At 32.4% G+C, this 11,675-nt stretch overlaps 3 protein-coding genes across 4 annotated transcripts; 2 read left to right on the top strand and 1 right to left on the bottom strand.

Annotated features, from left to right (window-relative positions):
* The first annotated feature begins 543 nt into the window (after window positions 1–543).
* Window positions 544–3,783, top strand: LOC110621941. Its single transcript, XM_021766246.2, has 5 exons — window positions 544–1,044; window positions 1,763–1,813; window positions 2,519–2,652; window positions 3,105–3,205; window positions 3,285–3,783. The coding sequence occupies exons 1-5, from the start codon at window positions 661–663 to the stop codon at window positions 3,464–3,466; spliced, it is 852 nt and encodes a 283-aa protein (XP_021621938.1). The 5' UTR covers window positions 544–660; the 3' UTR covers window positions 3,467–3,783.
* Window positions 3,784–4,905: 1,122 nt separating this feature from the next.
* LOC110622852 (violaxanthin de-epoxidase, chloroplastic) lies at window positions 4,906–8,755 on the top strand. Of its 2 annotated transcripts, XM_021767535.2 has the most exons (6): window positions 4,906–5,058; window positions 5,657–5,891; window positions 6,015–6,187; window positions 6,725–6,821; window positions 7,088–7,479; window positions 8,139–8,755. In XM_021767535.2, exons 1-6 carry the CDS (start codon window positions 5,024–5,026, stop codon window positions 8,638–8,640), a joined length of 1,434 nt encoding a protein of 477 aa, XP_021623227.1. In that variant the 5' UTR covers window positions 4,906–5,023; the 3' UTR covers window positions 8,641–8,755. The 2 variants fall into 2 exon arrangements, with proteins under 2 accessions (XP_021623227.1, XP_021623226.1); XM_021767534.2 differs by lacking the exon at window positions 4,906–5,058 and having other exon boundaries at window positions 5,065–5,891.
* Window positions 8,756–8,895: 140 nt separating this feature from the next.
* Window positions 8,896–10,476, bottom strand: LOC110622853 (syntaxin-related protein KNOLLE). The gene is made up of 2 exons (XM_021767537.2): window positions 10,281–10,476; window positions 8,896–10,074 (listed from the first exon to the last, which is right to left on the bottom strand). Exon 2 carries the CDS (start codon window positions 10,057–10,059, stop codon window positions 9,118–9,120), a length of 942 nt encoding a protein of 313 aa, XP_021623229.1. The 5' UTR covers window positions 10,060–10,074; window positions 10,281–10,476; the 3' UTR covers window positions 8,896–9,117.
* Between the last annotated feature and the right edge of the window lie 1,199 nt (window positions 10,477–11,675).

Below are 11,675 nucleotides of genomic sequence, written 5' to 3'. Positions count from 1 at the left end.
TGGTTATAGTATTTGAGTAAATGAAATGTTTCAAATTTTACTCCAATCTTTTTTTTCAAAATCATACGGAATGGAGATTGGCGAAATTAGTTTTTTCAGTTTTAACTCTAAATTTGATTTTTCATCCAATATGATTTTAATTTGGTTTAATTTAATTTTAAATTAATAAAATTAATTTTTAAAAATAAATTCTAATTAAATGATTATTTAATAAAAATAGTAAAAATAAATGCTCTTTTCATTTTGCGGGAGTAAATTTAGTTTTTATTTTTCTCAAATTTATGGGTTTTATGAAATATTAGTCTATTTATTAAATTTATTTTATAAAATTCATCATTTTCAAAATAATATGTGTAGAAAATATATTTAAAGTACTAAATAATTGATTAAATTATATTAATTAATTTTCAAATTTCTGCGAAAATACAAGTAAAGAAATATGAAATTAGTTGTTTTAAAAAACTGTGTTGTTTATTATGTGAGTAATCATTGTCCGAGTAATGTGAGAATACTAAAATAAATTAATAATTGTATTAGCCAAAAAACAAACAAATAAATGGTCGTTCGGAATTGGCAAGACGCAAAGGAATAGTTTCCGCCGGACGAAAGTGTACTGGCTTGCCTTTCAGCTCAAACCTTTCCTTTCCTTTCCCTTCCACAATGATGAAACCCAATCTTACAGCTCTTGATTCCTTTCGAACTTTCAATTCCTTAATTCAACGGAATCCAATACCCTTTCCTAGACCCTCAAATCCACTATTCAATCACTCAATCTCTGTAATCCACCACTCTTCAAAACCTTCCCGTTTCCTTCCAATTTGCCTTTCAAATCCCACCAAACAATCCAATTCCAGCAGCGAAATATCGTCACTTTCCAACGCCGAATTGGTTGGAAGTTCAAATGAAAGTCTTGGCGAAGATGAACTGGAGAGGAATTTGGGTGTGCAAGTTGGAAATCCCTTTGTCCCCTCGTATATTCCGCCATATACTAAGCTTAGTTTGAGTGACCAAGCTTTATTTCTATTGTCATTCATTGCTTGCACGGTATGAACTTTTTCAATATTCTCTTTTGGGTTTTGAGGAATTCTTAGGTTTATGGCTCTGAATAGTGATGTGGGTATCTATATATCTGACGAATTTCTGTGATCAATCTTCTATTTTATTTTTCATTCTTCCTATAAGTAATGAATGTTATTGGTGTGGTCCTGACTAGCAGCTGAGAAGTTTTCAATTCTTTCTTTTAGAGTATGATTTCTTGGAAATTTTTTTGTTTTGGGTTTAGGACCTTAGTGGCTTTTGAATTTTTTTTGTATCTTTTAATTGGTTGTGTCCTCATCAGAAATAAGCTGTTCCTTAGATGTGCTAATTTGGGTAACAAGTACATTTGAAGTTAATGCTGGTGATATGAATTTTCAAGAACTAGAAATTGTATTCGAGTATTAGGTTCTTGGCCATTATGAGCAGCAATTTCTCTTGGCATTCATCTACTGAGTGCTATAATTTTATGGGTCTGACGTCTGAGCTGTAACTTGTAGAAATTGTGAATTACATGATGATATTATAACTACCTTGGTTTCCAATCAAAATCTACTCAAGTATGAGGCATTTTATATGTTTTTCAGTTGGACTAATATTAATAATAAACTTGGATTTGAAGAAAAATCAATAACTTTGACTTTACCCTATGGCTTATGAATTTGTTAATTAGATTTATTAACTTGGCTCAGTGCTGATAAACATTAGTTAATTTGGCTGTATGCAGACATCTATAGCTTTTACAAGCCTTGTCGTTGCTGCCATCCCAACACTCTATGTAAGTCATGACATTACAAACACTATTGAAGATCTTATGTCTTTTAACATCAAGTTTAGCATTACTTTTCAGATTTGAGTCCAATTTTTTCTATAGTTGCATGTCTTATCATGGCTTGAAGGCAACATAATTTCTAAAGGCAATATTAAGTAAGAATGCTATAAGAAAATCCATTTGTTTATATGTTAAGACTGCCATCTCTTGGTTATATGAATTTATTGTATAATTAAATAATATTCAAATTTTGCCAGACTAGGAAAAACTTGAGATCTGCAGCATCAAATAACGCTGTCAATGTTATGTTTAGATCATAGTATTGTTTTATAATCATTGGTTTTGCTGCAATTCATGTAGAGATTAAGCAATTATATTGCTTACCTTCCAATAATCTTTATCATCATTAAAATGGCGAACCTAAGTCACATCAGCTTAGAGCATAGTCAAGCACCATTTATGTCTAGTTTTGCCCCTAACATCTGTCATTTGCTCTTCTCCAGCAGAGGGGGAAAGGTCACCATTTTACTGCAAGCATACAAATTCTCCTTTCTTTTTACTAAAAAAAATGAAAATAATAATAAATAAGTTCTTTAAGGAGTTGCTGTGTTCTGGATAACCCTATTTTTGGAAGAAATTACATCAATCATTGCATGCATTGGATGATGTGGAATGTCTTTTTGTTTATCTATTGTCTCACCTGGTTGGTAGGCAATGAGGAGAGCTGCAACATCTCTTTCAAAGTTAGCAGATACAGCTCGGGAGGAACTCCCTAGTACAATGGCTGCAATTAGGCTTTCAGGCATGGAGATCAGTGATCTTACATTGGAATTAAGTGATTTGAGGTGACAACAAAATCCTTATGATTCACTTTCCTTGCTATTAACTTAAGAATCATCTCCCTTTTTCTCCTTGTTGGAATGCAAGTCACTTATGTTTTATGATAGGACTTGTGTCTTGCAAGAAAAGATGGTTTTTCCTTGACTCACAGGAGAAAAAGGAAGGGGGGTGGGGGTGGAGTGGAATTAATGAAGCTTATATGTTCTATTTGTCTATTTATGTGCTAAAGTCAATGAGTTCCACTATAATTACCACTAAAATGAAGAGGAGAAAAAAGAGTTGCTGCCTGGGAGGGGAAGATGCTCTAACTTAATGCTCAGCTAGCCATTGTGATAGAGTAAGCTAACTGTTCTTGTTTGGAGGAAAGCCACACCTAATTAGATATCTCTGAAGTTCCAGTTGCATTTATCTGTTGATATTTATTGCATAAAGTAATATAGTTTATGTTGACACTCAGCCATGAGATAGCTGATGGGGTCAACAAATCAGCTCAAGCTGTACAAGCAGCAGAATCTGGGATTCGACAGATTGGTACACTTGCTCATCAGCATACCATGTGTAAGTCTGAACCTCTTCCCGCTGTCCATTTTTAGCTCTTGACCAGGACTGACTTTTGTGGCTGTATCATTTCATGTAGCAATGATTCAAGAGAGAGCCAGCTTGCCTATCATCTCACTGCAACCTGTAGTTGCTGGTGCTGCAAAGAAGACTTCCCTTGCTGTTGGCCAAGCCACGAAGACTATCATGAATATTATCTCGCGAGGGGAGCTCAGCTCAGAAAATGAGGGTAATAATGAAATTGAAAGGTTGGACATTTAAGAGGTTTACTTTGTGATTTAAATAACTGCTCGTGTATATAATCTTGGAGAGCTGCCATGGTCGGTACTACCATAATGATATACGGATATTGTGAATACTTTCTTGTAGTCAACGACTTTTCCGTGGAATCCCCCTGTACACGGAGAAATTTTATAATACAACTGTTTTATATACAATGGTTATATTATATCTATTGATATGGTGGGTTCTTTGTAAGTCCCAATCATAATCAATGGTTAACATGTAACATAAACTAAATTTAAGTTTCATTAGCCATGCATGACAGGGGATTAATGAATTTGGCTCATTGGATCAAATGATTTGTTGGATTCATTTGGAATATATATGACCATATGGATCAAATGATTGGTGTTCTTAGCACTGGTTAGTATTGGTGGAGTTAGAAACCTCATCACCCTGACTTGATTACTGGTGGATGTTATTGCCCAATATAGTCTGAGTCTACAATCATACTTATATGATTCGAAGTCCTAATGCGATGATTTCAAGCACAATATGAATATTTTATTTGTAGTCTAGAGAGGTAATGTTAATATCATTGTCATCCTCTTTCGAGCTAAAAATTAAAAATTTAAACTTTGAGTGGGTCAAGAAAATAAAACTTTCATATAAAAGGAAAAGAAAATTCAATACATTTTATTTAGGGTGGGCAATGGATTGGTACTTGAATTTTAATACTTAAGGCGTTTTTCGTGGATAGTTATAATTGAATTTGAAATGAATTTAAATTAAAAAAAAATACTTGCGAGTTCAAATGGAGTTGTTTAGAGTATTTAATATATAAATTCGTTTATATAAATAATTAACTTAATATAAAAAAATATATTTATAATAATATTTATAATTTTTTATATATTTTTACTTAAAAATTAAAAATTAAATATTTTTAAAAATATTAATTTTTAAATGAAAATTATTAATGAATAATATTTTTTATATTAATTATTAATTAAAATATATAAAATTAAATGAGTTCAAATTTTATTTGAGTAATAATAATCGAGTTTAAAATGGATTAATTAATTTTTAATCGAATTCGAAAGGATTTAAATATTATTAATATAAATCACCAATAGATTTAATTTTTGCGAGTATCATATTCGTTTATATTTTATCGTGAATCAAATTAAATAATTTTAAAATTCAATAATATATATCTAATTATTTTATTTATTTTATTTTGATTATTATTAATTAAATTAATTGCTTTAATTTTGTTTTTATGGAATGAAAATATTATTGTAATAAGTAGAATTAACTGTATCTAAAAATTATGTTAATGTAATCACCAGTATATAATAAAATATTATATTTTTAATATAAAAATTATATCCGAGACTTGAGACAAGACCGAAATAGCTATGGACTGTCCAGCCGAGAGTATCCGGCTGGGCCGTAAACAGGTCTAATTGAAATGGAAATTTTACTAGGATCATCCACGTTACAGTTCTAGGTTCCACACGATTTCTTATCCAAGCTCACTCCCTTCCAAATCTTCTCTCTTTTTGCTCTCCAATTGTCTGTGCTTCAACTATTATGCCTGTCATGAAACCCGCCATCTCCTCTTCAAGGTCCTCTCTCTCTCTCTGTGTATCAATTCCTTTACATTTAGGCATACATTACACATTAACTTGTCTGATAATGAATGTATTCTTCTTCTACTTGTATGCTTTGTGCTAATTTACTACGAGGTTCTCTTTATAGGAAATGGGTTCTGTTTGCAATCAGTTGTTTCTTTATAGGACTCTTTTAAGTAATTAATGTCAAACTTTGGTGAATAGCAAAAAAGATGATTTTATTGAAAAGTTTTTTGCTTTGTTCCACAAGGTTGACATTTTCAATGTCAAGCACAAGCAAGACTCTCCAATTTTAGTATTTATGCATGTGTCTAGTAATATAGTGGTGAAATTCTGGTTGGAAATTGCATGATTTGTAGAAGAATCATGAATTTTCTTGCTGGTCATTAGCTAAATTCAGGTTGCAGGAAATTGGGAGATGCTATATTGCTTGTTTTAATTGAGGGGTTTAGTTGGTTGGTTTAAAGGACTAGAAAGGATATTGGAAACTGACTCATGTGGCTATTCTTAAATTGCAATTGGAAGTTTAAAGAAGAAGTATGGCTATATCTGCAAATTCAGTCTGTTTATCTCATGAAGAAAGTATTTGTAGTTCATACTTTCGACCAGGAATTGCAAGTTATGAAAGAATTCATGGGAGGAGGGGACTTAATTATCAAAGCATAGTTGTGTTGAACTTTTGGCCTAATAGCAGAAAGTCAAGATATGTTCAGTTGATGAGAACTCATAAGAATTATCATGGGATCAAGCTAAGATGCTCACATGGATTCTCGGGATGGACAAAGAAATTTTCCTCATTTTGTAGGACTGGTGCAAATGTAACTAAGGTAGCTTCTGAAGAACAATGCTTTTGTTTTCTCAATGTGGAGATAACGTTGCCCCTGTTTTGTTTCACTTTTTTCTGATTCTTTCTTTTCTTTTTTTTTTTCCCCTTGTAATTCTTCTTCAAGGCAAAAGAAGTGCTTAACTTTCTGATGTTTAGTGTGTCAAACAACCTGAAAGAAAAGAGCCACCTGCAGTTTCTGAAAGTTGCCAGCATACTAGCATGTGTATTATTGTTCATTCCATCAGCTGATGCTGTTGATGCTCTGAAAACCTGTACTTGCTTATTGAAGGAGTGCAGGTAATTCAAATTTCCTTACAGCCTAAATTAAGAATCAATCCTGTAATCATCATGTTTCCTCTCAATCTTCTCCTGTATGTATTTTATCCATCATAGTTTTCCCTCTTCGTGTTATTTATATCTGCAAATGATGACAGTGAACCTTAATGCAACTTTTGGTTCGCTCAATTGTGGCTTAAAGTTCATAAGCTCTAGCTACCAAAACAAAGCAATCCAAGGGTTTTCTGGTCCCTGTATAATTCTCATGTATATGATTATGAATCCATCTTCTCATCCTCCTACCAATGCAAGGGGAATGTCACTTATATCTAGTCCTCCCAGTGCACATATTAAGGGAGGCTTCATAACTAAGACACCCTTCATACTAGTGGAAGTATTGCTCATCAAATATTCAAAAGGAGTTCTATTCTATAACAAAGTTTGATTTATGTAAAGGGTTTAAATTAAGTGTCAATTCTGATTTTTTTTCTCAGTTAATATGGCGATCTCATATGTCAAAACTTTATCATTTATTCTGATTGAAGACTTTTTTGTTAGGTTAGAATTAGCTAAGTGCATCGCTAACCCAGCATGTGCTGCAAATATCGCTTGCCTTCAGACTTGCAATAACCGGCCTGATGAGACTGAATGCCAGGTCTGTTCTGTTATCTCGAGACATTCACAGATATACCTGTAAAAAGAATTGTTGGAGCACCTAAGATATATAAATAAGCATAACACTTTTTGCTAAGTCAAGTTTTTAGACTACATATGGCCTAAAAATGAGGTTCATATGTAAGAGGAAACTTGTGATTTTCTCTTAGCTTCAGCTTTCGATAAATTCGTCAGCTTAATAGTTTGATGTCCCTTATGCTGAATGGAAATTATAGTTGTCATACCAAGTACCTTCCCTTGTTGCAGATCAAATGTGGAGACCTGTTTGAAAACACTGTAGTGGATGAATTCAATGAGTGTGCAGTCTCGAGAAAGAAGTGTGTACCTAAGAAATCTGATGTCGGGGAATTTCCTGTCCCTGATCCAGCTGTTCTTGTCAAGAGCTTTAACATTGCAGATTTTAATGGGAAGTGGTATATTACCAGGGGGTTAAATCCCACCTTTGATACTTTTGACTGCCAATTGCATGAATTCCATGTAGAATCTAACAAACTTGTGGGAAATATATCATGGAGAATACGAACTCCAGATAGTGGCTTCTTCACTCGTTCAACTGTGCAGAGGTTTGTTCAAGATCCCATGCAACCTGGAATACTCTACAATCATGACAATGAGTATCTTCACTATCAAGATGATTGGTATGTGCTTCTTCCTTTCTGCTACTGTTTTGACATCTCTTTAATTTTAATGTAGCCTGCTAATGGAACTAGTTTTAAGTTATGCCTATACACAGAACTTCCAAATAAATCCAAGTAGAGTGACTCTAAGGGGAAAGAACACGTGTTCTGAAGCAAAATCTTTTTGCTCTTTTCCTTGGTAGTACTCATTGTGTCAAGTGCAGCGGTGCCTATTAATACTCTTGGCTACTTGGTCTCTTTTTAACCTCCTTTCCCTTTGTCCTAAATCATTAATATATTGGAACACTCGAGCTTCCTGCCCAGTTGGCAGTCGCACTGTTAAGGCAAGAGACTAGTTTCTGTCGTCTGAGCACTGATCTATTGGGGCATTATTCATGGTCACACATTGTAATAGACATTGTCCTAATGCACAGCATTGATACAGGTTTGCCACCTGATAAAATGCATGGGCCTTCATGACTCATGACATGCAAATCTTGCAACACCTTGTGAGCAAAGAATAACCGGATGATGTAAGCGGCTTTGTTGATAGAGACAATAGCCCTTTAAATGATAGTAGAATAATCAACAGGATGAATTTTCCATAGAGCGTTGATTACCATGATTATGGCTTGCTGAAGTAGACCATAATAATTAACCAGTATTGTATATGTATCCAGGTATATTCTATCATCCAAGGTGGAAAATAAAAGCGATGATTACATCTTTGTGTACTACCGGGGTAGGAATGATGCATGGGACGGATATGGTGGTGCTGTTGTATACACAAGAAGTTCAGTTTTGCCGGAAAGCATTGCACCTGAACTGGAAAGAGCAGCTAAAAGTGTCGGACGAGATTTCAGCAAGTTTATTAGAACAGATAATACTTGTGGGCCGGAACCTCCCCTTGTTGAGAGACTGGAGAAGACAGTAGAGGAAGGAGAGAAGAGCATAATACGAGAGGTTCAAGAAATTGAAGGGGAGGTAGAAAAGGTGGGCAAGACTGAAATGACCTTGTTTCAGAGATTAGCAGAAGGATTTAAAGAACTCCAGCAAGATGAGGAAATTCTGCTGAGAAAACTAAGTAAAGAAGAGATGGAATTGTTTAATGATCTAAAAATGGAAGCGAGTGAGGTGGAAAAACTCTTTGGAGGAGCACTCCCATTAAGGAAATTAAGATAGAATCTTTAGAACAAACTATTTGTTTTATACATTATATTTAAAACGTTTATAGTTTTAATTCTTTTACCCTGTAATTTGCTGTAGCAAAGTAATTGACAATTAATATTTATCTTAATACTTTTAAGAAAAAAATATAAAAAAATATTTTTCAATTTAGGTATACCATATATATTAAATAAACCACATATTAAGTGAAAAATGATGAAAAATATATCTTTATCAAAGCAGAAGACAGCAAAGAGCAAGCAAAAATAGTTGAGAAAAACAACTAAACCAGAATGCTATATTCAATGTAGGTTGCTCAAATATTTCTACATCACAACATTACTTAAAAGAATAAACCGATACAAATATGCAAACCATCAACTCTTTACCAGTCCCAGAACAAGGACTTGGATCTTACATCACCATCTTCAAAGCAAAGCAAGAAAACCAGAAGGAATAACAGGGCATTACATCCTCCATTAGAACTCCAATTCAAGAGTCACTGAAGCTAGTAGCAACCGGAATAATAATCACAAGAATAATCAACAACAAAAGTATCACACCAATGCACATCCACTTCCTGCTGCTCCTCTGGTAATCTTTAGCACTCTTGAGCTCCTTGGTTCCATCCTTCACATAGTGGCTAGCATTAAATACATGATGCTCAATTTCATCCAACTGCTCCCCTTGTGCCTCCACCATTACTGCCATGTCTAAGAACACCTGATGCAGCTCCAACAAGCTCTTCTCAATCTCTTTTGCTGCATCATGCCTGTCTTGTATCTCCACTACTGTCTCTAATACCTTCCCTTTTCCATGTTCCTGTATTGCACGTTTCAGAAACTCTTCTCCTCCATTGTCATCAGAGATGATCTTGTCAATGATTTCCTCATCTGGGTACTCACCAGTCACTGTAAAATATCTCCTCTCAACAGTTTCTTTATACTCAATCATCATTTTCTGCCTTAACCCTTGAAAGTCCATCATAAGCTCCTTTAATTTCTTGCGTAAACCATTGGTAACTGCAAGTCTAGTTCTGTAAATTGGGGTTCCTTCTTTAAACCCAGAGAGTCGCCTGTTAGCTGCATTGGCACGGTCCATTTCTTCGAGCTGAGTTTTGATGGCTTTAGCCTTTTTGAGCACGGTGACAATGTCTATGTTAATCTTGTTGCGCAGTGATTTTAAGGCCTCTGGTTTGTGCTGAGATTTGATTTCTTCATTGGATTCTTGCAGACGGACTAGAATGTCACGAATTGATCCCATTTCTTTCTTGACATTCTCAGCTTCTTCAAGAAATAGGCCAAGGTTACGATCCATAGTATTTGATGAATTTGCCATCTCTATATCAGGGTCAGGACCTGCTTCCAGATCTTTCATGGCCTCTTTCTTCAGGTCCACATAGCTGGTGAAGGATTTCGTCATTAAATCATTCATCTTTACTTAGCACACCTGAAAAGAAAATCCCATTTGGGTAAATTGTCGTAAATCTGGTATGGTAAACAGAATAAAAATCAAAATGAAGACCGAGCATAAGCTCTATTCTGCAATTTCATTGATGAAGTGTATAATATAAACCACAAGAAAAGAGTGAAACTGAAGAATTTAAGACATGGGTATTAGACAAATTTTGATTTGAATCCAGAGACAAGCTGTACCTCGTATCAACTAGTGAGAAAACAGCAACAGCAGGAGTTGCAGAGAGATCGAAATGGAAAGTGGGTTTAATATGTTATGAGATATGGAAAGAAGGAGATGGTGTTGGGTTTAGGTTTTCTGATATGGAAACCAAAAGCTCAGCTAGTGAAACTGGAAGTTTGTGGATTAAGAATGACTAAAGAGAGATACTTTAAAAGGAATAAAAATCTCCCACTGCGATCTGAAAAATGAAAAAGAAAAGGTAGCCGTTATAAGCTCCCAACGGCTATATTCTTTTGTTCATTTCCGTTGCTTTATTTATGCTTTCGGCCCAGCATTAAACCCTGTGTATACATAAAGGATAAATTTTTTTGAAATCATCTAATTTAAATTATAATTTAATCCCTAAATTTTAACCCATCTCTATATAATTAATTAACTGATGAAAAGAAGAATATACATTTTAAATATTTAAAATATTTCATAAATACTTAAACTTTTTTCAAATATAAATGAAAAATTTTATATTATGTAAATTATATTTTAATTCTTAAGTTTTAGCATAATTAATAAATTAGTTTTTATATTTTTAAAATTAAAATTTTAAAATTTTTTATATTTAATATGTCTAAATTACAATTTTATCTTTATTATAAATTTTAATTTAAAATTAGTGAATGGCGAAATTTTTTTTAAAGAAAATATATCACTTAAAAATAGCTGAAATTGTAAATATTTTTTAAAAATTTTAAAATTATAAGTATTAAAATATTATAGATAAAAATTAATAGAGATTTAAGTGTTTTTTAAATAAAAAATGAAATATTTTATTATTTTTATTTTAAAATAAAAAATAAGAATACTACTATATTAAAATAAAAAATAAAATATTAAAATATTTAAATTATAATAAATAAGAATGAATTGATAAGGGATTTAAGTATATAATTTTAAAAATATAGGGAATGATTTATTAAGTATACTAAAATTTAATAATTTAAATATAATTTATTTAAAAAAATAATAAAAATATTTTTAAATTGAGAGATTTCTAATTTAAATATAGAAAATTTTAAATTTTAAATTTTAAAAATATAAAATTAATCCTTTAATTATATTAAAATTCAGAAATTAAAATATAATTTAATTTAAAAATTAATCAATCATAAAAATAGAGAGAAGCTGTTTTTACCCAATGAAAAGACTCATTTAACCCTACTTAGAAGTAAAGATTCTTACGGAGATTGCTAATATAAATTTTTTTTTTTACCTTTATTTTTAATAACATTTAGATAAAAATCAGTTAATGTCCACCTTTTGGCTAGAGTAATTTTACCTCGTATGCATCCGATTAATAATTAATAAATTATTAAAATGATAATATTTATTGTAAAATATGTTTTAATGCACTATAA

This window comes from Manihot esculenta, chromosome 9 (genome assembly GCF_001659605.2).
Source record: "Manihot esculenta cultivar AM560-2 chromosome 9, M.esculenta_v8, whole genome shotgun sequence".
NCBI lineage: Eukaryota > Viridiplantae > Streptophyta > Magnoliopsida > Malpighiales > Euphorbiaceae > Manihot > Manihot esculenta.
Note: the sequence above shows the minus strand (reverse complement) of the source record. Positions and strands in the feature narration are given on the sequence as shown.

Excerpts from the sequence above, each read along its gene's own strand:
- LOC110621941 (XM_021766246.2), top strand. The coding sequence starts at position 661 with ATGATGAAACCCAATCTTACAGCTCTTGATTCCTTTCGAACTTTCAAT. Across the intron at positions 1,045-1,762 it reads TGTCATTCATTGCTTGCACG|ACATCTATAGCTTTTACAAG; the intron begins GTATGAACTTTT and ends GGCTGTATGCAG. Across the intron at positions 2,653-3,104 it reads TTGGAATTAAGTGATTTGAG|CCATGAGATAGCTGATGGGG; the intron begins GTGACAACAAAA and ends GTTGACACTCAG.
- LOC110622852 (XM_021767534.2), top strand. The coding sequence starts at position 5,604 with ATGGCTATATCTGCAAATTCAGTCTGTTTATCTCATGAAGAAAGTATT. Across the intron at positions 6,188-6,724 it reads TGCTTATTGAAGGAGTGCAG|GTTAGAATTAGCTAAGTGCA; the intron begins GTAATTCAAATT and ends CTTTTTTGTTAG. Across the intron at positions 6,822-7,087 it reads CTGATGAGACTGAATGCCAG|ATCAAATGTGGAGACCTGTT; the intron begins GTCTGTTCTGTT and ends CCCTTGTTGCAG.
- LOC110622853 (XM_021767537.2), bottom strand. The coding sequence starts at position 10,059 with ATGAATGATTTAATGACGAAATCCTTCACCAGCTATGTGGACCTGAAG.